The following is a 27,779-nucleotide window of genomic DNA, read 5'->3' as shown; positions in this document are numbered from 1 at the left end:
AATGATGTAAGACTTTAATACTACCAATCTCCTTTTGTCTCCTTTAGCTGCTGCATTCTCATTCAATTAACTATCTTTCCTAAAGAAGAGTGAATTTGTGGAGTAGAAAAACTCAAGCTGAACTTTGATTGTGTTCACTGTATTAGTCCCCAGGGCAAATGAGAATTCACATTCTTTGTATATGAAGCAATTTGAAATTGCATTCTTCTCATTTTCTCTTTTATGAGGTTAGATTTGCTTATTTCTGTTTCAGTCCTGGTTATTATTTTGCATTGATTCTAACATTAATTTCATGCCAACAAGAACATAGGCATGAAAGATCACTATAAAAATAACTGAACATTTAAAATATGTATTTCCAGTGGCTATATATACATATATATTTTTTTGTCCTTTTAGGGCCTCACCCAGGCATATGGGGGTTCCCAGGCTAGGGGATGAATTGGAGCTGTAGCCGCTGGTCCATGCCATAGTCACAGCAATGCTGAATCCAGGTGGAGGCTGCGACCTACACCACAGCTCAGGGCAACGATGGATCCTTAACCCACTGAGCGGGGCCAGGGATCCAACCCAAATCCTCATGGATACTAGTCAGATCCATTTCTGCTGAGCCAAGGTGGGTACTCCACAGTGGCTATATTTTTATATATTCATTTTGAAATATAACTTTAATTGCAGTTTCAAAGACAAAAAATGTTATAGCATAGAGACCATAGAGATCTAGTTCAACGCTTTCAATTTAAAAATAATGAAGTAGAGTTCCCATCATGGCTCAGTGGTTAACGAATCTGACTAGGAACCATGAGGTTGAGGGTTCGATCCCTGGCCTTGCTCAGTGGGTTAAGGATCCGGCGTTGCTGTGAGCTGTGGTGTAGGTTGCAGATGTGGCTCGGATCTGGCATTGCTGTGGCTGTGGTGTAGGCCGGTGTTTACAGCTCCGATTCAACCCCTAGCCTGGGAACCTCCATATGCCGCGGCAGTGGCCCTAGAAATGGCAAAAAGACAAAACATAAATAAATAAATAAAAATGAAAATAATGAAGTGTTTTTGGAGATAGTTTTCTTCTGTAAATCCAGCTCTTTCCAAAATATCACATAGTAATTAATATGCTAATATCTGTTTTGTTTATTTAAAAATCATAAACTTAGGGAGAATAGTACTATTTGATGAGGAGATAAGAAAATGTGTTTGCCCTATTTCCAATCTGAGGATGGAATGATGGAAATGGCTTTTTAGTCCCCAGGCTCTGCCTTCCTGATTTTCAAGTCTAACACACGTCATTGCCTTTCTGAAACCAAGTGGGAAATAATGTAAAGCAATAACTTATGTGTTTCGTTAAGCACTTCAGGTAATTGGCTAACGTTTATAATTTCACATTAAATTATTGTTTTACAACATTCTTTATATCATAGTTTATTTTAGCAGATGTCTTTCATAATTTTATCACACTAGTTTCAAGAATTCTAAAATTAGAATTGGTACTTATTGTTTGGTACTTATTTAGTAGCAAGATTCAGATACTAGATTACTATTACTAAATTGAAGAGATTGAGAAATATTTTTTCTGACCCACAAGAAAAAATAAAACCCTTGAAGAGCAAAACAAAGTAGAAATATTGCTCACTAGATTTAGAAACTAAGAATAGGAGAAACTTTTTTCTTTAGTAATTCAAAAATATATCTTAAACATGCTTAATATATGAGCACTCTGAAATATGATAGATGTGAGATGAAAGAATACTTTGATCACAATTTATTGTTTACTGGGGCTGCGTATTTTGGAGGACTCATTGCCTTTTTTTTTCAACATTTCCCTTTGATATGGTGATTAACTGTGGTTAGGATATGAACTGATCTTTGTTCTTAAAGCTCCTGAGGATCAGGTCAGGTCTGCCCCCTGTACTCTCTGAAGAAAAAAGTCCCAGCATTTATTCCTGCAGCTGTATTGTTTCAGAGCCTAAAAAGTCAGCTAACATGATGCAAAAAAGAAAGGAAAGTTTGCTAAGTAGGTATTGTTTGTTCCAGAACAGAAAACCCACAGATTTTAGAGTTGAAAGTGTTGTTAGATCATTCTGGCATGACGGTTTAATTTCAACTTGAGGAAACAAGCTTAAAAAGTAAACTCTAGTTTTAAAATGTGCGTGTGTGTTTGTGTGTGCATATGTGTGTGTTGTATTTGTGCAGTGTCTAGTAGCTAGCTATGATCTCTCTCTCCTTAAGGAAGTAGACTTTTTTTTTTTTTTTTTTTTTTTTGTCTTTTTAGGGCCACACCCACAGCATATGGAGGTTTCCAGGCTAGGGGTCCAATCTGAGCTGTAGCTGCCAGCCTCCGCCACAGCTACAGCAACGCCAGATCCTTAACCCACTAAGCAAGGTCAGGGATTGAACCCGCAACCTCATGGTTCCTAGTCAGATTCTTTTCTGATGAGCCAGGACAGGAACTCCAGGAAACAGACTTTTATAGCTTGAAATTTGTTTTAATAAAATGGAAATTTCCCCAAATTGAAGGATATTAGATATTAAAATGATTTACAAAGAGAGCTTGTGCATCTTTTACAAGGAGAAAGTTGTACTGCCTTAGAGCTCTGTAATTCTAAAAGTTTATGAATTTTTAACTACCTGGACTTTAAATCTACCCAAAGAACAAAAGATCAAATAGGCAAAACATTAGTTTCTTCCATGCTTTTTAAAGAATTTTTTACTCAATGATTTTGTTCATTCAATAAATATTTCCCCCCCCCCTTTTTTTTTTTTTTTAAGGATAGTTGATTTACAGTGTAGCGCCAATTTGAATCAAATGTTAAATCAGATCCTTGGTTTTTGAAGACATAAGCCAAACATAATTCCTGGCTTTTAAGGAGCTTCTAAAGTAAAATAATTTTGTTTACCATTGATAGTACAGAAAAAAATAGCTTCTGTGTAGAGACACTTATCTAATAATCGGTAAAACAAAATAACCATGAAATAGTAGAATTACTTATAATTATTTTCTTCTTTCAGGTCAAACACCATTCAAAGTGGTAATCAAATCTCTCTCACCTAAAGAGATAGTTCGGATTCACGTCCCTAAACCTTTGGACAGGAATGATGGGACATTTTTGATGCGATATAGGATGTATGAAACTGTCAATGAAGGGCTGAAGATAGAGGTCCTTTATGGTGATGAACATGTTGCTCAGTCTCCCTATATTTTGAAAGGTAAGTAATTGTTACATAATCCAGAACCAGCCTTATGTGTAGACCCCATGGCTTTCGGAATGGGTTATGATGACCTTAAAGTTATGTGCAACAGGGTAAATATTATATATGAACCTCCTAGAGCTCAATTTAACTTTTAAGAGATAGAAAATATAAGTAATTTAAAAAGATTTAACTGATAGAGCAAACAAATCTTATAGTTACCATTTCCAGTATCTTCATTCTCTTGCATGGATACATATTATCATCTAGTATCATTTGCCTTCTACCTAAAGAATTCCCATTAACTCTTCTTTTAATGTGAGAATGCTGGTGATTAGTTCTTCCGGGTTTTGTTTCTGAAAAAGCTGAAAATGTTTTTATTTTGCTTCATTTTTGAAAGACGTGTTTACCAGGTAGAATTACAGGTTAACAGGTTATTTTTTTCTTTTAGTGCTTGAAATATTTTGTTCCACTGTCTTCTCTCTTGCATTATTTCCAGCAATAAACCTGCCATCATCCATATCTTTGTTCCTCTGTACTGTTAAAGGTTTGCTTTTTAATATTTGTTTTGAGCAATTTGATTATTATGTACTTTGGTGTAGGTTTCCTCATGTTTCTTGTGCTTGGGGTTTGTGGAGTTTCTTATATCTTTGGGTTTATAGATTTCATTAAATCCAGAAAAATTTTGGCCATTATGTCTTCAAATGATTTTTCTGTTCTACCCCAGCTCTCCTCCAAGAATTCTAATTACCCATATGCTAGGCTTGAAATTATTCCACAACTCAATTATTCTCTTTGCATTAAATTTTTTTTCTCCATTGAATTTTATATGGTTTCTATTGTTAAATCTTTTAAGTTCACTAATCTTTTCTTCTGCAACATCCAATTTGTTATTAATTCCATCCAGTGTACTCTTTGTTCTTGATGCTTTCTCACCATCTTAAGCTTTTCTCTGGGATGCAATTAAATTACTTGGAAATAGTTTGAGCCTTCAAGTTTTCTTCTATAATTTATTAGGCAGGCCCAGAGCCATGTTTAGTTTAGGGCTAATTATTTCTTACTACTCAGGCAATACCACTTTGAATACTCTACCCAGCCCTTATGAATGAGGATGCTTTCCACTTTGGTTTGTATGAATAGGCACTATTACCAGCCCTGTAGGAGCAATGGGTACTGTTGCCTCCCATCCTCTGGATGATTCTTTCTCTGCCTTGGATAGTTTCCTCAAACATATATACTGATCAGTACAACTTAAATATTTAAGGAAAAGCTTGTGCAGATCTCTGGCACTCTCTCTTTCTCTCTCTCTCTCGGCAGTGTTATATCCCACAACTTCTAGCTGCCTTGATCTCCCTGGGCTTTGTCTCCTCCAGGCAGTGAGACTGCTGGCTTCTGCCTGGATTCTTCTTCCCTGTTCCACAACCTAGAAACTCCCTTGGGCAGTCAGCTTTAGGAATTGTAGGGTTCACCTTGCTTGTTTCTCATCTCTCAGACTCATTGTCCATTGCCTGATGTCCAGTGTCTTAAAAAATGTTGTTTCATGTGGTTTGTCTCTTTTGGGGTCATTTCAGGTAGGAGGATAAATTGGTCCCTATTATTTGTCATGGTCTGAAGTAGAAATCCTTCAAAAAATTAAATAACTTTAAGCACGACTGGGTCACTTTGCTGTACAGCAGAAACTGACAGAACATCATAAATCAACTATAATAGAAAAAAATAAAAATATTTTGAAAATAAAATTAACTAAAAATAAAATTAAAAAATAAATAACTAAAAATTATTTTTATATTAAAATGAATATGGATATATTTTGAAAAGAGATATAAATTTTATACAAATTCTTTTTGAAATGAGTCCTCAGACTATTTTTCTACTTATGTCTAGCCACTTTAAAATTACACAGCAAGCTGCCCCTGGGTTTCATATTTCCTCTTTGCTGATGGAGGTGATTTTAGGGACTCAGAGGAAGAAACCCCATCTTGTCTTAAAAAATCATCACCCCACTACATAATAATACCTGAAAAGTAATATGTTCTCTCTTTCCTTGTTAAAAGGTAAGTTGTTTTATGTTCATCGGCCACTTATTTATCAAGGAGCTGACTAAGAGTAGGTGATGTTGGGAGAGAGTACATGCTGTACGAGGTTATCTAGTGCGCGGTGAAAGGGAGTCAGAAGGTAGAAGCACATGACTCTGACAAGACTACTTTTGCCACTGATTTGTTGAGGGCAGGGTAACCCTGTCAGCATAACTTAGAATTTACAAGGAAGTCATTCTATGTTCTTAGCAGGAGCAGAAATGACTCCCTGGGATGCAGTGCTTATTAGCAGAGACTGGCATTACATGTGTTTTGCTCTCCCTAGGACCCGTGTACCATGAGTACTGTGAATGTCCAGAAGAGGATCCTCAAGCCTGGCAGAGAACTCTGTCTTGTCCAACCAAGGAACCACAGATTGCAAAAGATTTTGCTTCTTTCCCCAGCATCAACCTCCAGCAGATGCTAAACGAAATTCCAAGAAGGTTTGGGGAGGAGAGGGGTGCTATTGTTCATTACACGATTCTCAATAACCACATCTACAGAAGATCTTTAGGGAAATACACAGACTTCAAAATGTTCTCAGATGAGATTTTGCTGTCACTGGCAAGAAAGGTACGAGAATGAGTTCACTGGTTCCAAAAACAATATGGTTGATTTATTTGTAACATTTAAGTCTTAGGATAATAATGGTAAAGGATGGAAATGAATTCCAGGCTTGAAAGGATACAGCTGTCTACCACCTGAGTGATCTCGCTTTCCTTTAAGTAAATGCCTTAAGCCCTCATCCCAGGTAAGTAGGCTGTATAGTGCACTCCCAAGGTTTTTGTGAACTTCCAGACATTTACAGCCGCAAGGTGACTTCTTGAAGTTCTCCATTCCTGCCGAATACTTCTTCCATTTGGATTTCACTTTCTACAGCAGTTTTCTTCCTGACACCTCAAAATAAGTTAAACTTAGAACATATTGTCCTTGTTTTATCCCAAGTGCTTCTAAAAGATAGTGTGTATGGCACACTTTATTGAATGTTAGGGTAACAGAGGGAGGTTACTTTGCGCCAGTGCAGAGTAAACAAAACAAAACACAGTGTTGCCTTGTGGTGCAGCAGGTTAAAGATCTGATGCTGTTTCTGAAGTTACTCTGGTTGCTACTGTGGTTTGGGTTCAGTCCCTGGCCCAGGAACTTCCACATTCTATGGGGCATAGCCAGGAAAAAAGAAAACAAACAAACAAACAAACAAAACCCACAAAACACAAAACAAAAATCCTAACAGTTAAAAATAGATATCCCTGTGTTAATCAGACTCAGTCACCCATACCTCTGGGAATTTCTCACTGGCTTTTTTTTTTTTTTTTTTTTTTTTTTGCCTTTTATAGGGCCGCTCCTGTGACATATGGAGGTTCCCAGGCTAGGGGTCGAATGGGAGCTGTAGCCGCCAGTCTACGCCAGAGCCACAGCAACGCTGGATCCGAGCTGTGTTTGCAACCTACACCACAGTTCAGGTGATGCCTGATCATTAACCCACTGAGCAAGGGCAGGGATTGAACCTGCAACCTTATGGTTCCTAGTCGGATTCGTTAACCACTGCGCCACAACAGGAACTCCTAACTGGCTGTTCTTGATCTCTAGGTCTTGGCTTCTTACTAACCATGACTGGGTCCCTTATCTTTCAAAAGACTTCTCCACATCCCCAGCAACTCTGCCTCCTCCCTCTGTTCAGCCTCTCTTTCTGCATTTGCCAAGCTCTATAAATTCCTCTTAAGCTGAGCTGTTCAAACTGCCTTTTGTTCTTCTTTCTTCCTGATCATGCAGAGTAGAGAGTGAGGATGGGCGTTTTATTTTTATTTATTTATTTACCATTCTCACCCAGAAGAACCATCAAGGTAGTTTTCTACACTAAAAGCCAACTTTCCTGATGTGAGTTATATAATTTTCCAAGCACAGGGACTGTGGGGCTGCAATCAATTCTTATTTTAAATAGCAGCTGCTTCCCACCTCCCTATCAGCCCCCATTGAACATATCATTCATATTAGCACATGATGGGCATCTGATCCTAAAGGCAGCTTTCTTCCTGGGCTCTCGCTTTCCACTCTGCCCTGTACTTCTGTATTGTACTTTTTAACTAGGAATGACTTTGCCCCTCGGAGGACTTTGGCAATGTCTAGGGACATTTTTGGTTGTTGGGGAGTTGGTGCTAGCATCTGGTGGGTAAAGGCCAGGGATAATGCTGACCATTCTATAATACACTGACAGTCCCCAGGAAAGAATTGCCCAGAACAAAATGTTAATAGTGCCAGGACTGAGAAATCCTGCTCTACAGTGAGAAGGTCTGATGTGTGGCTGATTAATGAGCTACTGGATGATCACAGGGAAGCACTAGGAGGAAGAGTCATATCCCCTACCCTTCCCTTTTGTTCCAGGTTCTTTTCCTGGTGACTGAAAACAAATCTTGGATAAATGAGACTCACCTCTGGTCTTTCAACAGCTTGCTCTAGTGGGACTTGTTTTTCTACTTCAGAAGAGAGGATGGGATGTGAATACAAACAAGGAATTGTACCACAGCATAATAGGCCTATAAGAAAACCAGGTACCCAGGGTTAAAATACCAGAGGAAGGAAAGCCATAGAGGAGGTAACATTAGATCTAGGTGTGAAGGAGGAAACAGGAGAATGCCAAGTGAATAAGTGGAAGAAGAGCATTCCAAGTGAAGAGAATTCCATATTAAAGTGGGTGATAGAGTTCCCTGGTGGCACAGTGGGTTAAAGATCTGGTGTTGTCACTGCTGTGGCTTGGGTCACAGCTCTGCCGCAGGTTCCATCCCTGGCCCAGGAATTTCCACATGCCCCAGCCATGGCCAATAAACAAACGAACAAACAAATAAATAAAGTGGGTGGCATTTTTAGAGAGTAACCTAAAGTGTGTTGGTACATGGGCAAATGGAAGATGAGATTCAGAGCTAAGCTGGAGCAAGATGGTGGGGCTTGAGCTCCAGCCAGAGAGTTTAGATCTTGTCCTATAGGCTTAAGGTTCTGTTGAGCTTAATAGTAACATTAATTTCGGTTTTAGAAATTTGGGCAGCAATGTAGAGAGTGGATTAGATTGGGGAGAGGCTTGAATCAGAATATCTAGTAAGGAACAACTATTGCCACAATCTAGGTAAGAGATGATAAAGGCCTAAACTAAGTCCTTTATCCTAGAGATGAAAATGGAATAGCAGATTCCAGAAATAAGCATAGATGTTATAAAGAGTTTTGATAGTGAGGAGAACAAGGGCTTGGGTCTGACTTTGTAGATTCTTACTCAGGCAGCCAACAGAAAGGGGGCATGAAGCCACTCATTCACACTCTGCTACAGTGTCCACATCTATAATAGAGAACAGTTTGAAATGCTGCCTCTCAGCAGAGGTGGCTAACTCCTGGTTAAGTGGATTGTCATGTACCTTCCTCACCCTGATTTTCTGATACTGCTGATGACCAAGAGGCATACTTCTCTTTTTTTAAAGCCAATAGTTTTTGAATTTTAGAAGTAATATTTTTAAAAGCCAAAGAACTAAAGCACTTGGTACCAAAGCCTGAGGTCATCCCACCACTGATGCACATTCTTTTGTTTATTTAGGTCCTTCTCCCAGATGTAGAATTTTATGTCAATCTTGGAGACTGGCCTTTGGAGCATCGAAAAGTCAATGAAACCCCTGGACCTTTACCTATCATTTCATGGTGTGGCTCTTTGGATTCAAGAGATGTTATCCTTCCAACATATGACATCACCCACTCTACGCTTGAAGCCATGAGGGGTGTTACAAATGATCTCCTTTCTATTCAAGGACATACAGGTAAAGTTCATTCTGGAAAAAAAAAAATCTTAGAATTAAAAAAGATAAAGGAAATATTCAATCAGAGAGAGTATGCGTATATATTTAAATGACCATTGTTCTTTTTTTTAACAAAGAAAAAAGAAAAATAGCACTCTAAAATTTAAAGTGGCTTGTTTAAGATTCTTCTAATCCAAAAATTAAAGATACGTAGGTTGGGCTAGTAATGTCCAAACCTACTATAACTGAGTTTCTTTTGAGTTGGTCACTTGTAAATCTCATTTGAAAATACATATTTGGTAAAACTATCATTTAACTCAATTCTGACTCCAGTGCCTTTGTATTGCTGGATGAGAGAGAATTCTAAAAAATATAAAATTATAGCATATGTCTGTTGTGATAACCGTGTAATTTGGAAATTACTACCTCTAACACTTTGTAAGAAATTCTTCTCTTCCCTCTTTCTACCTTCTTGATCCTGTACAATCTGAAGTTTTTCCTCTTGTTTGATGGCCTTGGGTTTACGGTACTACCCACCCTTTTATTAAACTAAACTCTGAGTAGGGAAAAAAACCCTGCCTTGTCTTTATAGCCTCGATTTCTGTTTAGAGCACTTTGGTGGATTTTTTTAGTAGATAAGACTAGAGACTCCTTGTAAACTATCTAAAGATAATGTGAAATGAAAACTGACCTGTTTTTTATTTCATAACAGTAAATTCCTGAAAAGTGTGCGAACATAGTAAAGAGATCGCCCCTCTCTGAGTTCTATGTTTTGTGATTTATCCCTTAGAACACTGATAGGTGTTAACTAATGACCTCTTGACCTCTTTTTAGAGTATTAGAAAGAGATCTAAATTAATTCTCCCAGATTATTTCCCTCTCAGCAAAGAGAGGGTATGTGTGTGTGTGTGTGTGTGTATGTGTGTGTGTGTGTATTCCAACTATACAGTTAGTTAGATGTATGCATTTTCATTTAACAGCATATTAGAAAAATTCTTCATCGTATTAAGAGGTGATATGCTGAAATTCTGAGTAACATAAGGATTAAAGATGTGTGGGTGTTGGATGTTCCCGTTGTGGCTCAGTGGAAATGAACCCAACTAGTATCCATAAGGACGCGGGTTAGATCCCTGGCCTTGTTCAGTGGGTTGGGGATCTGTCGTTGCCATGAGCTGTGATGTAGGTTGCAGACGTGGCTCACATCCAGCAGTGCTATCTGTGGCTGTGGTGTAGGCGGGCAGCTGTAGCTCTGATTCAACCCCTAGCCTGGAAACTTCATATGCCGCACTTATAGCCCTAAAAAAAAAAAAAAAAAAAAAAAAAAAAACTTGTGGGGTGTTAAATAATTTGTTCTGTCTAAGAACAAAAGTCTACCTCTCTTTTTATTATGAAACACAAAAGATGGAAGAAGCTAATGCTTTGGTGAGTGAGCCAAGTCAGTGACTCTGTTTTCACTTTGAACTTGATGCAGCATTGTTTTGGATAATTCCTAATGTCCTAGAATGGAAACACCACCATTTGAGTGAGCTCTCACAAGTACACATGAAGATACAATTAGAGCATATTTTTTGGACATGCCATTTACTTTAGAGGGTGTGTTGATGATAAAAGCTTTAGTCTCTTAAATGGTGATTTTACTTACCATATCAAAATGGCAAATTCATAATCTTATTTCTTATGGTCTCAAACTTCCAGGGCCTTCCTGGATCAATAAAACAGAGAAAGCTTTCTTCAGAGGCAGAGACAGCCGAGAAGAAAGGCTCCAGTTGGTGCAGCTGTCCAAAGAAAATCCACAGCTCCTAGATGCAGGAATTACAGGATATTTCTTCTTCCAAGAGAAAGAAAAGGAGCTTGGAAAAGCCAAATTGATAGGTTTCTTTGACTTCTTTAAGGTATGCATTTAAGTCTTCCTAGATAGATATGAAGTGATAAACTTACATGTTAAAAGTCAACCAGGAGTTCCCGTCGTGGCGCAGTGGTTAACGAATCCGACTAGGAACCATGAGGTTGCGGGTTCGGTCCCTGCCCTTGCTCAGTGGGTTAACGATCCGGCGTTGCCGTGAGCTGTGGTGTAGGTTGCAGACGTGGCTGGGATCCCGCGTTGCTGTGGCTCTGGCGTAGGCCGGTGGCTACAGCTCCGATTCAACCCCTAGCCTGGGAGCCTCCATATGCCGCGGGAGCGGCCCAAGAAATAGCAACAATAACAACAACAACAACAACAACAAAAGACAAAAAAAAAAAAAAAAAAAAAAAAAAGTCAACCAAATAGCTGGGCTTGGGCAAATTTCTCCCATCCTGTGACTGCCATACACTTTCTTATCAGGTATAGAGAATTACAAAACCCTTGTGGTTTCTTTTTTGTTTGTTATTGTTGTTGTTTAACTTTGTCTACCAGATGTCTCAGAACTATCCTAAATACTCAAAATATAGTACAAAGATTAACCTAGGATTTTGGTATGCTTCCCTGTTTTTCTCTTCTTGGTATTTGTTTTAGTAAACTGGAAATATAAATGTCTTTTATATAAAATGATCCTGTTAATACAAAGAGTATAAATTCTATACAGGTAAAATGATGGGGTTCAAGTCCTGCCTCTGCCCCTGAACTATGGGGCTTTCATCTCTTAGTGCCTCTGGCCCCTAAACATGTGTGACCCCTGCCTAGCTCCTTCAGAGCATTGTGTGAGGCTCAAAGGAGATAGAGACATGAACCATGTGACAAAATCTGACTGGCTGCCAAACTCCTGGGTACCAATTATTTAAGAAAAAATTAAGTACCAAATCAGTGAGTATATCTTATTCTCTCGATATAACGAAAAGAGCATGGGATGTGGACTCAGAGAGTAGAGATTTTAAAATACCTTCTGAAAAGAATTTTATCATTTTGTAAAAAAAAGGGGAGGATGAATCATAATATCTGCTTCGCCTTATTATAAATGAATGAAAAGTGATTTTGAAATGTAAATCAAAGTTTATTAGTTCAGCAAATATGTCCGCAGATACTTACTGTGTCACCCGCATCACCCTAGTCCTTAGTCTTCTCCAGGTTTCTGTCTCCTGGACGGTAAAACTGAACTTGGAGATAATGCCTTCCTTTTTCATACTTAGGTGGGTATAAATAACAAAGGAAATAATATAGACATGAAAGTTTAAATTGTTAGCAACATTAAGCTTTAATAAATATAGAGCTTTTGGAAATAATTTTTTTTACCTGATTACAGAAACCTGAATCCCCCAGTACATAGACGTGGTTGTAATAGATATTCCTATTTCCCAAAATTATTTATCATCTTTTCTTTAAATGTGTTGTATTTCTTAAAATTGACCTGCAAAAAAACTGCTTATGATTTTAATACAAAGAAAAGATTGTGTTATAAAATAAAATATAAAACGTGTAAATACTAAAGTTGGAAAATAACGGAGTTCCTGTCGTGGCTCAGCAGTAATGAACCCAACTAGTATCCATGAGGATGCGGGTTCGATCCTTAGCCTTGCACAGTGGGTTAAGGATCCAGCATTGTTGTGAGCTGTGGTGTAAGTCGCAGATGCAGCTTGGATCTGGCATTGCTGTGGCTGTGGTGTAGGCCAGTAGCTGCAGCTCCGATTAGACCCCTAGCCTAGGAACTTCCATATGCAGCAGGTGCAGCCCTAAAAAGACCAAAAAAAAAAAAAAAAGTTGGAAAATAATTTATTTATATTTAGTATTACAATGTTGACCAGCAGCAGAAGTGAAGCAAATGACTGTTAAAAATTTTTGTTTATGTTTGTTTTGTTCTTTTAGTACAAGTATCAAGTGAATGTGGATGGGACTGTGGCTGCTTACAGATATCCGTATCTCATGCTTGGAGACAGTTTGGTTCTGAAGCAGGACTCACCATATTATGAGCATTTCTATATGGCACTAAAGCCTTGGAAACATTATGTTCCAATTAAAAGAAATCTTAGTGATCTGCTAGAGAAAATTGAATGGGCCAAGGTATGCTTTCTGCAATTTCATTTCTTTAAGCACTAACAAATTCACCAGTATTGGTTATATGAGTTCCAACACAATGCAATTTAATTTGACATAATTTCACCCAAAGAAATGTCCTTTTGTGAAATTTGTGTTCCTTGAAATATCTGAAGAATCAACATCAGGACCATTTTGAAGACCCTCTATCAATATTTTTGAGGATTTTTAGAAGATTGAAGTTCAGTGTTATATAGAATATAGATTTTTCTAAAGGGATCTCCATTCATGTGTACACACAAGCAGGAATATACCAAATGCAAATTACAGATTAAAAAGACCAGGGTTAAAGTGCCTTATGCACAAGAAAACATTTAAAGCAATGATGGTACCCTTTTCTTTTCCCCATTTGGAAAAAAAGAGCACAAGTCCTTAATGCATGCTCTGTAACATCCCAAGAATCAAAAGTTTCTCATAAAATAACAATTCTTTTTTTAAAATGAAAAGTATTAAAAAGCTCTTGTGTTTTGTTGTGAAACTATAATATTTACCCTTCCATTGTAAGACTCTATTCTGTTTCTGAGAAGCAATGTGGCTATGGAAATAACTGGGTGCCTGAGGCAGAACTATTTTTGTGACTGTTTGCTTGCAAATGGCTTTTCCCATGGGCAGCATGATAGAATATTAGCTATTTTCCGAAAGTATAATTAGGAATGCAGACTATTTCTGGTATTGAAGGAACAGCCTATGGGTACCAATAACTGAATTTTTTCATTACAACAATAGTCTTTCATAAGTACCATTTTGTAAAAACTTTTTGCTTAGACTACATATTAAAATGGTGCTTTTTGGAGTTCCTGACGTGGTGCAGTGGTTAACGAAACCGACTAGGAACCATGAGGTTGCGGGTTCGAACCCTGGCCTCACTCAGTGGGTTAAGGATCTGGCGTTGCCATGAGCTGTGGTGTAGGTTGCAGACGCGGCTCAGATCCCGTGTTGCTGTGGCTCTGGTGTAGGCTGGCAGCTACAGCTCCGATTCAACCCCTAGCCTGGGATCCTCCATATGCCGCAGGATTGGCCCTAAAAAGACCAAAAAAAAAAAAAAAAAAAAAAAAATGGTGCTTTTAAGAGATATTTTAACATAAAAAGGAATTCATTCTATTCTAGTATCAAGCAGAGAGTTAGGGTGAGAAAACAGATGATAAGCCCTAGGTTTTCTGGGTAGCTAGGAAATGACCAAGATAGTCACAGCAAGGGCTGTATGTGGGTTGATGCACTGGGCTGGGGGGAGCGGAGGCGGCAGGTTGGGGGGGAGGGGTATGTGGGTCCAAACATATATAATTATTTCTATATACCTGAGATGTCTAAGAAAGTACTTTGCGGAGTTCCTGTCATGGCATAGCAGAAACAAATCGGACTAGGAACCATGAGGTTGCAGGTTTGATCCCTGGCCTCACCCAGTGGGTTGAGGATCCGGTATTGCCGTAAACTCTGGCGTAGGCTGGCAGCTACAGCTCTGATTAGACCCCTAGCCTGGGAACCTCCATATGCTGTGGGTGCGGCCTAAAATGACAAAAGAAAAAAAAAAAGAGAGAGAGAGAGAGAGAAAGTACTTTGTCTCTTTCCATATCCTCATTCTTAAGTTATATTTTCAGCATGTTTATCTCTGCCATGCTATTCACATTCAACCCCACATGCTTTCAACCTCACATTCCCATTTAGCTTTCTTTGTGGATCACGGGAGTAATTTTCATCCATAATTTCTTTTTAAATCTTTCAGGAACACGATGAAGAAGCCAAGAAGATTGCAAAAGAAGGGCAGTTGACTGCTCGGGACTTGCTGCAGCCCCACAGGCTTTACTGCTACTATTACAGAGTATTGCAGGTCAGTTCAGAGAGTCTACCCTGCTGGGTTATGTGTCCTCAGACCAAATGTGTGACCTGATCCTTGAAGGGGGTTCAAGAGTCAGCCTGTAGAACTCTGGCTAAGCTGAGGTATCAGCAGATAGGTAGATAGTGCTAAATCCCTTTGTGGTCACAATATTTTCAATCACCATTCGGTATTATGAAAAGCAATACTTAAAGACCTTACAAATATAGACTAAAAGTTCCTCTCATCTTGTCAGTGCTATATTATATTAAATACCTAAGGAATTCGTAGTTTACGTGTCCTCTGAACTTCAGAGAACAATATCTTTCCTCATCTGGAAAATGAGTTGTATGAGAGATCATTCACAACTCTTTCTGTTCAAAATATGTACCTCTTTGGTTCTTACTACTTAGGATCCATGCTTTTGCTATCTGTACAGGATGGAAAGCCAATTTTTTTTTTTTTTTTTTTGTCTTTTTGCTATTTCTTGGGCCGCTCCCACGGCATATGGAGGTTCCCAGGCTAGGGGTCCAATCGGAGCTGTAGCCACCGGCCTACGCCAGAGCCACAGCAACGCGGGATCCGAGTCGCGTCTGCGACCTACACCACAGCTCACGGCAACGCCGGATCGTTAACCCACTGAGCAAGGGCAGGGACCGAACCTGCAACCTCATGGTTCCTAGTCGGATTCGTTAACCACTGCGCCACGACAGGAACTCCGGAAAGCCAATTTTTAACTTCTTGTAGAAAACAAATGGATGAAGAATGCAATTGACCCTTCAACAACATGGGTTTGAACTGCACAGGTCCACTTATATGTGGATTTTTTTAAGTAGTAAATACTACAGTAATACACAACCCACGGTTGGTTGAACCCATAGACAGGGAACCATGGATGCTGAGGAATCACATGTGTGGAGGGCCAACTATATTATACACTGATTTTCAGCTGTGCTGAGGGTTGGCACCCCTCACTCCCATGTCATTCAAGTGTCACCTTTATTTATAATCGAACACCTTAGGGCTGAATTCTGAAGTGCACGTGTTGACTGGGCATCCAAAGGTTGATTCTTTGAGTACTTACCTTGTGTCTTACTCTGTAAAATTAAGCCTGGAAGAGAAAAATAAGGATTTAATGTTTTTGTTTTTAACCTAAACTTATTTTCCTGTTGGCAGAAAAAAAAATGTTTCTTCAGATGCCTGTCGCTATTACCCTCTCATAGAAAAATAAAAATGATCAATTACACCATTTACTAGAAGCAGCCTCTCCCTTCATTGAGTTCTTTTCCCTCTGCTAGTCTAGCCATCATTTTAATAATAGGAGTTTCTCCATCTAAAATATTAATAAGGCTCATATACATACATCAGTATTTTGTTGGGTTTGGCCCAGGACCAGGAATGTATAGCTAAATGTACATGGAACCACTGAGCCGAAATATCCAATCTATAGGAATAGTTCAGTCTGTGGCCAAAGTGGAGGGACATTCCACAGGCCTGTCACCATTTACGAAATATGTATGACCACAGGTCTGTAGGGAAGGATGTGTGAGACTATCCACTTTATTTTGAGATACTATCGTCTTTGTTTAGCAAAGTTAATTATTCATGAACACGTGGGGGATAAATTTGGGAGGTGCTGTTGGTCAAACAGAGACACTTGGCTTGACATCCCTTTACCAGAGGCTTCTTAGCTACACATAAAATAGTGGATTGGGGTTCCTTGTTAGACTATGAAATATTACCCTATTGCCCATAATAACTAAAGTTAAAATGTAACTTTAGGACTGAGATAAAGCCGACCTTTGGTTTTTAGACTGAAGATGCACAGCCACTAGAAACAATAGCATGAAGGGAGTGGGGAGGAATCAATGGAATAAAGTTTGGATTAGTCTTTCTATTTTCTTCAAACACATTCCAGAAATACGCCGAGCGCCAGACCAGCAAACCCGAAATACGTGATGGAATGGAATTAGTTCCTCAGCCAGATGATAGTTCATCTATCTGCCAATGCCACAGGAAAACACCTTTAAGAGAAGAGCTTTAAGTCAGCTGAGAGTCACACTCCTGCATATGCTGGCAACATCCTTCATGGCATCTTTCAGATGGAGTCTAAGCTGTGAAGACTGTGAAGACAGCCTGGAAGGCTGCATGCAGAGGACTGCTTTGCTTGATGGCTTATATAATGTGGACGGACAGTGCAATATTACCAAATAGCAAGTATTACCAAATTAGTATTACCAAATACCGAGTATTACCAAATATCCTAAGATATTAATTTCTTTTGAATAACAAATGCTATTATCAGCATCAGGATCACAGTCGATAGAGAGGCTTGCCAAAATATAAATAGCTCTCTATGAAACTATTGACATTGTATTTATTGGTTTGTTTCTATTCCTTGTTCATTTTCCCTCTTCCTCTTCCAATTGTGAAGAAAAAATGTTTTTGGGGGGCTTTTATCCCCCCTCATTGCCTAATGTCTTCTCCTACAAGGTGGTTTTGGCATCCAGTAGTAGCAAGCTTCCTTTTGGAAGGTCAGATAAGAATAAAAAGGAAAGATGAGGATACCTCTGTTGTTAAAGGGAGCTTGGAGTCTATGGAAGAGAATTTTTTTTTTTTCAAAGCTCTTTGATTTTTTTTTTTTTTTTTTTTAATGGTCACACCTGCATCATGTAGAAGCTCCTGGGCCAGGGATCAAACCTGTGCCATAGCTTTGACTTGCACCACACTGCTGCAAAGCTGGATCCTTAACCTGCTGTACCACATGGGAACTTCCTCATTCATATCTTTTTAACTAGGTTTTACTAAGGCCTGAGACAAAATTAAGGAAAGATTGTGCCTTAAGCTGGTAATTCTCAATCTGAGTTGGACACCCATCAAGGAAAACGCAGTTATTAAAGCAGATGAGAACATCCTATGATTACCTTCTTTATCTATGTGCTGAATAGGTAAATGATAACTGTAGTCATGTGAGGATCTTTAATTCTTTTTAACCATTAAAAGGGATGCTCTAGGAGTTCCCATTGTGGCACAGCAGAAATGAATCCAACTAGTATCCATGAGGTTGTGGGTTCAGTCCCTAGCCTCATTCAGTGGATTGAGGATCCGGCAGTGCCATGAGCTGTGGTGTCGTTCGCAGACGCAGCTTGGATCCAGAGTTGCTATGGCTGTGGTGTAGGCCGGTGGCTACAGTTCCAATTACACCTAACCTGGGAACTAACATATGCTGCAAGTGAGTCTCTAAAAAGACAAACAAACAGACAAACAAAAAGGATGCTCTAAAACCTCGGCAACAAGCTGCAGGAAGCCTGGTATCTTGGGATTCACTCATAAGCTAACAGCAAAAGCAAGTATCCATTCTTCACTACACCCCTCCTCTAGTTCACTGTGTTATATTACTAAGATAAAAGCTTTGGAAACTTCCTTTGCCTTTTAGGGCTTAAGTCTTATAGCCCAGAAATTCATTATACACTCCTTGTAATTTCACCAATCCAAGATTCAGTTCATTAAAGAGCTCACTCCCAAAAGAAGAAATATCCACTCCCAATTTAAAAATATTTACTCTCCTAATTGAAATATTTACCTAACGTGGAAAACAATGTAACCGCTTTAAGTCGTCATTATCTATTCTTTATTGAAGATTAATAAGGACACAGAATTTTTTTTTTTTTTTGGTCTTTTTGCTATTTCTTTGGGCCGCTCCCGCGGCATATGGAGGTTCCCAGGCTAGGGGTCCAATCGGAGCTGTAGCCGCCGGTCTACACCACAGCCGCAGCAACGCAGGATCCGAGCCGCGTCTGCAGCCAACACCACAGCTCACGGCAACGCCGGATCGTTAACCCACTGAGCAAGGGCAAGGACCGAACCTGCAACCTCATGGTTCCTAGTCAGATTTCGTTAACCACTGTGCCACGACGGGAACTCCAGAATTTTTTTTAAACTAGACAAAAGCAAAAGCACATTTAGGAACAGTGTAATCAAAGCCAAGTATCCATGGAAAACTCTAATACCCACCAGTTGTTCAAAAGCACAAGTGCACAGTATAAAATAAAGGGCAGACTGTACAGTGACCAGATCCTAAGGTCAAGGGGGTAGAAGGATATGCAAGTTCATATAATAACTGCATTTGTCAAGATAAGCTATCAATATGTTGTTGCAACATTGTTTTTATTAATAAAATGTTAGAAACACCTTAAATAGCCTTTATGGGGGGGGCAGGCTAAATAGATATTGATACATAAAGGAGTACAGTATAACCATTAAAAAGAATGAAGTAGCTCTAACTGTTCTATCATGAAAGAGCTCCATCACCGTGTTCAGTGGAAAAAGCAACTTACAGAACATGTGTAATGTAAAACCATTTATGTAAAAAAACATACATATATATCCATGTGGTTGAAAGTTTGGAAGGAGATTCACCAATATCTGAGGAGGGGATGGAGAAAAGGGAATTTTTACTTTTTGCCTTATACCTGTCTATGATATTGAAAATATTTTTACTATAAGTATGACTCGGCTTGGAAAGAAAGAAAGATGAAAACCTAGGAAAAGACAATAAGTGCAAAAAGATATACATAGGAAAATAAAATGGATATTTATATTTTCCATTATGCTATTTTAAAATCTACTATGTCTAGAATTTTATATCATGGGACTTATTATATACATTTTCAAATAAAGTAAATTTTCTAAGTAAAATTCTGAAAAAGATAAATTTTGTTTCTTAAGAAAGAGGATTGAACCACCTATAGCCCTGGTATTTTGATAACTGGGTTGGTCTAATTTTAATTCTCTTATGTCTTCATGAATAAATGAATTAAAACTTCTATCCCTAACATTAAATCCCAGTGAGTAGAAATTAATATTAAAGGAGAAGATATTTAGGCTTGATACATATTTTGTTATTTCAGGTAAAAATACAGCTAAGTGCAGTGTCTTAGTTCACACTACCATTATAACAAATATACGCTGGGTGGCTGTGGCAGCAAATATTTATTTCTCACAGTTCTGGAGGCTGGAAGTCTAAGATCAAAGTGCTGGTGGATCCGATGTCTGATGAGAGCCCACTTTCCAATTTGCAGACTAATGCCTCTTCGCTGTGTCCTCACGTGGCAGAAAGCAAAGAGAGAGGAAGCAAGCTCTCTCATCTCTTCTGAGAAGGGCACCAGTGCCATCCTGAGGACTCCACCCTCATGACCTACTCACCTCTCAAAGGCCCCGTCTCCAAATGCCATCACAAGGTGGATGAGTTTCATCATATTGATTTAGGGGTGGGGAGGGGATGAACTTTCAGTTCATAGCAGGCAGGATAATTTCTCCCTTGGCATAATAAGGGAGAAATATAATATAAATTTCTTATTTGGAGGGAAAGGAAATCATCCTTGTGATAGTGGGGCGTGTTTGACTTCAAATAGGTGAGGACAAAATTAACCAGAAGGTAAGAATCCCTCTTATGCTCAGAACCACAGTTTACCCTACCCCAGCCACTGCCTCCTCTACCCACCTCACGCCAACCTCTTGTGGAACCGTCCCAGTTACTGAGATCAAAGTTATCTCTTTTCAGGTTCTCTCTGTAGAGCCTTTGGAAGAGGGAGCCACACTAAACTTTATTTTGATAATCAACCCTGCAGCATTTCTTAGACAAAAGTAAAGGAAATGCATGGAGTTTGTTTATTCTATGGGAAGAAATAGGAAATTCTGGAAATGGCTGGGAGAGGGAAGGGAGTGGCCTCTGTAGAGGGAGTTAGGACAGCTAGAAGCAAGGGGAGGACAGAAAAGGAGTTAGAAAAAAAGAAATATTTTCATGTGCTGCCTGTTTTGTTTCACTCTCAACTGAGTGTACGTCAATACAATTTGATGCTAACCACTCAGATTTAGCATCAGATGCCACAGGTTTAGGGCTTAGTGTTCCACAAGATTGCTTTTACAGATACCAGGCACAAGTACGATCTCTAGGCTACCCACACTTCTGACCAACTGAGTGCAAATTCAGGGGTACCCCTGACCCCCCTCAGGTTCAATAATTCTCTAGAAATACTCACAGAACCCAGGAAAATGGTGTACTTACTATTACAGTTTCATTTTAAAAGATCCTCATAGGGCAAGTCCTGGAAGGAAGCACAAAGCTTCCATGTCCTCTCCCTGGAAAGGGGGTGGGGAGGGGCGCATGGCACAGGGCATATCACCCTCCTTTACATGAATGTGCTCACTAATTAGGAAGCTACACTGAGCTTTGGTGTCCAGAGTTTTGGGGGGGATTCTCATGCAGGCATGACTGATTAAGTCACTGAACATGTGATTGAACTCCATCTCCATCCTCATTCCCCGCCCAGGAGTTTGGACAGCTAACATCCCAACCCTCTTACATGTGCTTGGTCTTTTTGATGACTAGTCCAATTCCGAAGCTACCTAGGATCCCCACCATGAATACCTCATTACCATGAAAAAGACTTCTATCACTCAGGGAATTCTAAGAGTTTTTGAAACTCTGTACCAGGAATCAGAGACAAAGATCAGATATATTCTTTGTAATATCACAACTCTGAGGGTCTGGGAACTGAGGACCACCTAAGTCAGGAGGCTGGATTCCAGGGAATGAAGTAGCAGGATCATCCTCACCCTAGAAGTTTTGGGACAAATACCCAAGCCTTTCAGTTGAGTTAATGTAAACTAGGGGACAAGAAGAAATAGCATGCTTCAGATGACAATGAAACAGCTAGAGAAATACCAAAGCTGTTTCCCCTTCACACCCCACCCCACCTCCTCAAAGAGTAACAAGAGCCCTCTGCCACCACTGAGGTCACTTGTACCACCAGCACTGCTGCTATGGAAAAGGGACTTGTCACCTAGGTGGGCTAAATTAGTCCTCCAATTAAAATGGCTTGTCTTCTGCCCATGTTCCTATCATTTGAAATTGAGGTGATTCAGCAAGTGATTTCCTGACTTGGAATAATTTTGGGTAACATGGAGCCTTGTAAATTGGGGAGAATATTATAACAAGATTCCTGTCAGGTTGCCACAATGAAAGTTTCCTGTTACCTCTGAAAACTCTAGAGTGTATGTTACATGTAAGACCCAAGTTAGATTTACATAGTTATCCCATCTGACATGAAATTGTAACAAAAAATAGCCTTTGAAGTGCAAGTGCTCAAGAGCAGGGGTGCTATGATGGCAACCGCCATGACAGCAACTTTCCTAACAAAATACCAAGAACACTGGCAGTCTGGAGCCTGCTCCTACTGGCTCCAGTGAATTTAACTGCCAACTTCATGCTTGGAAATATCACATTGGAACTTTAAAATTGCTCACAGTGAGGGTATTTTTAGTAACAGAAATTGGCAAATGCTACAAATCAGTGTTTTGTTATTTGTTTTTAAGTGGTTTACCAGCACCCCACTGCTAACATTACATTATTCTTTTGTTAACAAATTTAAATTGTCCTACTGAAAAGGGAAAGTCCTGTATAATTCAAGATACTAAGGTAGGTGTAAGAAATTCTTAACTCACAGACCTGATATGGGGCCTCATCTTGATTTTTGTACACTCATTCATTGCTATTAGCATTGTCAGTTGATAAGCCCCATTTAAGAAAGCAACAGGGCAGTTGACTAAACTTACTGTGGTAATCATTTCATGATGTGTGTAAGTTAAATAATTATGTTGTACGACTTAAACTTATTCAATGCTGTATGTCAATTATGTTTCAATAAAACTAGAAGATAATTAATTTTTAAAAAGAAAAAGAAAAGAAAGCAACAGGCGGAGTTCCCATCGTGGCTCAGTGGTTAATGAATCCGACTAGGAACCATGAGGTTGCGGGTTCGGTCCCTGGCCTTGCTCAGTGGGTTAAGGATCCAGCATTGCCGTGAGCTGTGGTGTAGGTTGCAGACACGGCTTGGATCCCATGTTGCTGTGGCTGTGGTATAGGCCGGCAGCTGCAGGTCCGATTGGACCCCTAGCCTGGGAACCTCCATATGCTGAGGGAGCGGCCCAATAAATGGCAAAAAAAAAAAAAAAGAAAAAAAGAAAAAAGAAAAAAAAGCAACAGGCAATCCTTAACAAGAGTCATGGGAGTGAGGAAGAAAGATTCTGTGCAAAGAATAGCTAATAGTGCCCACTCCCTTCTCCCATCCTTTTCAAATTGCTGGTGACCTTATGCAGACTACCGGATACTTCTTCAGCAAAGACGGGTTTATTGGGGAACAGTGGAGAATTGCAATTCAGGTCTGCAACTATGGCGAGCTACATGCAAGTCCCCGCAGAACAAGGGGAGGAGAGCGCTTTTATAGATAGGAGATTAAGAAGGCTATAGTAAACAAAGGATCCATGGCTTTTGGTTGGCTGAGTCCTTGCCAGGAAAGATGAGTCTTTCTTCTTCCTGTGGTGACAGGGTATGAGACTCCCCTTCTGGTCTCTAACTCTATTGAATTGAGGTTTCTGTTGATTAATTTTTCACACTGTTCGCTCCTAACGTGAGCACCAATGCCTGGCTAGAGGCCCCTCTGGCTTCCTTTAGGCTACTTTAAGACTCTTGGCTTTGACCCACACCCACTCATGTGTGGCACTGTGGTTTTCTGCAACATGAAGTATTTATAAAAGATTTCGTGCTCACATGTGGGACAGTCTTGTCCATTGCTGAGGTCTGTTCCAGTGTCTAAGCAGCAAAGGAAGAAATGTTTTGTAATTGTGACTCCTTTGTCTCTGCATGAAATATTTCCTCTTCTCTCATACTAATTCATTTTTTCCCTTTATCTTGTCTTTACATGGCTTATAAATCTTTACTTTTTAACTAGAAAGCAAGAATAGTAACTTTATAAATGTAATACTGCATGCTGTGTAATAATAAGAAATAGAAGAGAAAAAAAAAACAAGAAGAGGGGGAGGATAACAAAGGATATGGAGAACAGAGAGAGAAAGAAGGAAAGATTTTTGTAGAACTACCCAGAAGTTCCTCTGAGTTCAGTTTCCTAGTAAACTGTTTCTAGATTTAAGCAGGTGCGTATAAATACATAAATAGAAAACCTGGTGACTTTGAGTCCTAATGATCCTCTGTTAGCTACTTTAAAGTTGTTTGTTTTTGCTTTTTTAGGGCCACACTTGTGGCATATGGAGGTTCCCAGGCTAGGGTTCTAATTGGAGCTACAGCTGCCAGCCTTTGCCACAGCTACAGCAACGCCAGATCTGAGCCTCATCTGCAACCTACACCACAGCTGACAGCAATGCCAGATCCTTAACCCACTGAGGCCAGGGATGGAACCTGCAAACTCATAGTCAGATTCATTTCTGCTGCACCATGATGGGAACTCCCTACTTTAATGATATTTTTTAAAAATTGAAATTTTTTACCTATATTAGAGCAATAGAAAAAGGTTTGAGCCTATTAATAAGGAATTATTGAATTCATCTGGATTAGGTTAAAGATAAAATAATACATGCTCAAACAGTAAGCAGACTGGCACTTGATTAAAAATATGTAGGGCTTATTTTGAAAGTAATATATAAACAAAAACTACACCTATACATGTTTCCATTACTATATTTTTACAGTTTTTTATTCATAGCTACTGTGTATTAATGCATCAAGTAACTACATGAAAGGAAACTAAAACTCACATCTCCTGCTATTCTGATTTGTGATGATGATAAAGAGCTTTGGAAGCTCAGCAAGTCAATGAATTAGCCTACAGGGACTTTCTTCTGTACAAGTCTGTATTATACGGGGAACATTTTCTTCAGGGTTTTTTCCCCCCTAGATGTTAAATTTCCTTACGAACTAATTGTATAATTGCATTACATGAATTAGCATAGGAGGGAAATAGTATATAATAGGTTGTTTCTGAAAAAGATTATCTGACAATGCAGTAAGCGACCAACTAAAGCACTGCCAAGTTTAGAATTTAAGCAAATCAAACTTGCTTTAGATCTGCAATATTTAAATATTTAAAGTTACCTGGGAATTCAATTGAGACCATATATTTTCACTTAAAAGTTGGTTTAGGTTTTGCCAACTAAAGAGCTTAAATTTAGAAGGAGCATTGGACATGTCACTTATTTCTTGATCCTGCCCAGGATCTGTCAAATAGCTAGAAGGTTCTTTTATTTACGGACGAATAAATTAATTCAACAGCGAAGATTTCACATTTCTCTCCAACATCTTCTTCTTCTTCTTTTTCTTTTTTAAATAGTCCCACCTGCCGCATAAACTTCCTCTGCCAGAGACTTAATCGGAACCAGAGCTGCGACCTAGGCGGCAACGCAGCAACGGGAGAGCCTTGAACCCACAGTACCATAGCAGCAACTCCTTCTGCAACACCTTCAAAGTCCTTGGTCGAACTAACTGGCTTTATAAAATATTGAGCTTTACTTCACAGAAAAGTCCCTTTGGTTTCCCTTCCCTTTGCCTCAAAGCCACTGATAATCGCAGGGGGGGTGTCTAGCAGCTTCAACCACTTGAAAATGAATTCCGGGACTCCAAAAGGTCATGTGCTCAGGAAACCTCAGAGCCGAGGGGTGGGGCCAGAAGGCGGGACTATCCGGCCCAGGCCTGGCCTGCGGAAGCGGAACTAGGTTACGTCATTTCCGTCTGCGGCGTTACAGAAAGCGCAAGCGGAGACCAGGCCAGCTGCGATTGGTAAGTGAAGGGACTAGTGTCACCTCCCCCTTAGCCGCTGTCTTTCCGCATCGACTTTCTGGTGTGAGCCTCCCCTGGCTCAATGTATTGAAGGCTCCTGTCCTTGAGGTCCGAGCTTGTGCAGCACTCGTAATGACGTTTCGTTTCTCCGAGGTGCCCATTGGATCCCAAACTGTCGTTGACGGTCTTGCCCGGGTGCGACCCCCTCCCCTCGTTCCCTCTCGCCCTCGGGTAGCCCGCGTCACTCTGGTGGGAGAGCGCTCCCTGCCTGTTCTTCGCGCTCACGGTGCCCCGAGACCCTGCAGAGACACTGTCTCGTCCACTGTCAGGTTAAGGGGAAATACGCCTTACCTTACCTTTTTTTCTGGACTTTTCTCCTACACGAGCCGCGAAATGGTTTTCCTTTTCATTTGGAAAAGGGCAAAAGAGTGTTTAAGGAGGAGGCTAGTGGTTGTTTTCCCTCTTCCACTCTAGGTATAAAAGACCACAGGAAAAAAGGAAAAACAAAATTACAAAACTGATAAAGATTATGAAACACATTTGGTTTGGGATTTTTTTTTCTATTTATTAAAGTATAGTTGACTTCAAATGTGCCAATTTCTGCTGTACAGCAAAGTGACCCAGTCATACACGTATTTACTGTCCTTTTCTTATACTGTTTACCATCATGTTCTATCCCAAGTGATTGGATATAGTTCCCTGTGCTGTACAGTAGGACCTCATTGCTCATCTATTCTAAATATATGTTTGCACCTACTAAGCCCAGACTACCCATCCATCCCACTCCCTCACCTCTCTCTCTTGGAAACCACTAGTATCTTTTCTAAGGAAACACATTTGTTTATTCAGTAAAAGTAGGGAACACAAAATGGGGGATATAAGTTCTGTTCTCAGCAAATTACTAGTTTTAATACTGTTTTCCAGCTTTTAAAAAAATTGGAACTGTTGCCGAAATTCTGCCTCGTTGGCAGAACCGAAAGTGCAGAGACAGAGTTTTGGGTAGAAGAGAAAAAATTAGCTTTTATTGCTTTGCCAGGCATAGGGGGCCTCAGCAGCGTAATGCCTGTGCCCTACATGGGGAAGAATTGAGGGGAGTTTTATAGTAAAAAGGAGAAAAATAGGTTTTTGGGTAGGAATCAGGATTGGGGCAAACATGCATGCTTCTTCTTTGGGGGAATCTTAGTTATCAAAGCTAGAGTCAGGAGATCTTGGCATGATCCTGGTGGTGATCTTCTGGGTTATTGCCTAGAATAGCAGTACTTGAGAAAAGGGCATATTGATCAGAGAATAGAACAAACTAGGAAAGGTCCTGAAAAACATGTGCTAGTAATCTTTAACTCACAGGCAATTGTGCTCAGCAGTGCCTAATCTTTAGCTTATGAGTGATTGTGTTTAGGGTGCAATTAAGCCAAGGAGAAGGACGAGGAAAGACTCTAAGCTGTTCAGTTTTAAAGTGTTCATTTCTAAAAGAAGTGTAAGAAATACAACTTTTCTCTTAGGTATATAAGATGCCTGTGTTGTTATCTGTATCTCTTGAGAGGGAAACAGGATCCAGCCCCAAGGCTGTACTATTGTTTGACTTTTTCTCCCTTGTCTTTGCATCCCCTCCATTCCCGATTAGCAACTGTCTAAACCTGTCCCTAGGAACTCAGAGAAGGTCATGGAGGCTAAATGAGGCCTGTTTCCCAAGAAGGAGAAATAGGGGACACAGAAAGGCTTTTGTGTCCGGTAGCCCCACAGGGCCCTGCTCTGTTACATTCCCCCCCCTTTCTTTGCTACACTTCTATCTTGAGGAGAACAGGTGTTGGGCAAGAAAGACAATGATCATTTTGGATAGAGACGTTAATCATAAACGTGGCAAAGGAGCTCGATTTTAGGGATTTTAGTTTTAAATCCCGCTTCTCTTTTATCTTTCCCCACGTCTTCCACGGAATGGGGTGATGACTGCTCTGGCTACTTCCTGCTAAAATGGGGCTTAGTCCTGCCTCAATTTGGGGAATAGACACCAAATTAGAAATATTCCAGGGTTCCAAGTCCTGGATCCGAATCTTGTATGATTAAGATCTCAATCCCTTGACCATTCTGGTGCAAAAGACCAGTTAGAAGTAGGAGGAGTGGAGTTCCCCTCGTGGCGCAGTGGTTAACGAATCCGACTAGGAACCATGAGGTTGCGGGTTCGGTCCCTGCCCTTGCTCAGTGGGTTAACGATCCAGCGGCGTTGCTGTGAGCTGTGGTGTAGGTTGCAGACGCGGCTCGGATCCCGCATTGCTGTGGGTCTGGCGTAGGCCGGTGGCTACAGCTCTGATTC

At 39.9% G+C, this 27,779-nt stretch overlaps 2 protein-coding genes across 7 annotated transcripts in view; both read left to right on the top strand.

Annotated features, from left to right (window-relative positions):
- LOC100512977 (KDEL motif-containing protein 2) overlaps positions 1-18,899 on the top strand; it is a 114,849-nt gene extending 95,950 nt beyond the window's left edge. For both annotated transcript variants that reach the window (XM_021062749.1, XM_003129834.4), the window contains 7 exons: positions 3,001-3,198; positions 5,542-5,828; positions 8,830-9,046; positions 10,721-10,917; positions 12,804-12,998; positions 14,752-14,856; positions 16,760-18,899. In XM_021062749.1, the coding sequence (XP_020918408.1) occupies positions 3,001-3,198; positions 5,542-5,828; positions 8,830-9,046; positions 10,721-10,917; positions 12,804-12,998; positions 14,752-14,856; positions 16,760-16,885 (1,325 nt within the window). In that variant the 3' untranslated portion in view covers positions 16,886-18,899. The remainder of the gene's footprint in view (positions 1-3,000; positions 3,199-5,541; positions 5,829-8,829; positions 9,047-10,720; positions 10,918-12,803; positions 12,999-14,751; positions 14,857-16,759) is intronic.
- Positions 19,673-27,779, top strand: part of C9H11orf65 (chromosome 9 C11orf65 homolog) — an 86,500-nt gene continuing 78,393 nt past the window's right edge. For 3 of the 5 annotated variants that reach the window (XM_013979358.2, XM_021062752.1, XM_021062751.1), the window contains exons 1-2: positions 19,673-20,081; positions 25,026-25,471. In XM_013979358.2, coding sequence (XP_013834812.1) covers positions 25,322-25,471 — 150 coding nt within the window. In that variant the 5' untranslated portion in view covers positions 19,673-20,081; positions 25,026-25,321. Of the gene's footprint in view, positions 20,082-25,025; positions 25,472-27,779 lie in introns of those variants that run through there. The other 2 variants (XM_013979357.2, XM_003129833.4) reach the window with 1 other exon arrangement.

This window comes from Sus scrofa, chromosome 9, assembly GCF_000003025.6.
Source record: "Sus scrofa isolate TJ Tabasco breed Duroc chromosome 9, Sscrofa11.1, whole genome shotgun sequence".
Taxonomy (NCBI): Eukaryota; Metazoa; Chordata; class Mammalia; order Artiodactyla; family Suidae; genus Sus; species Sus scrofa.
Note: the sequence above shows the minus strand (reverse complement) of the source record. Positions and strands in the feature narration are given on the sequence as shown.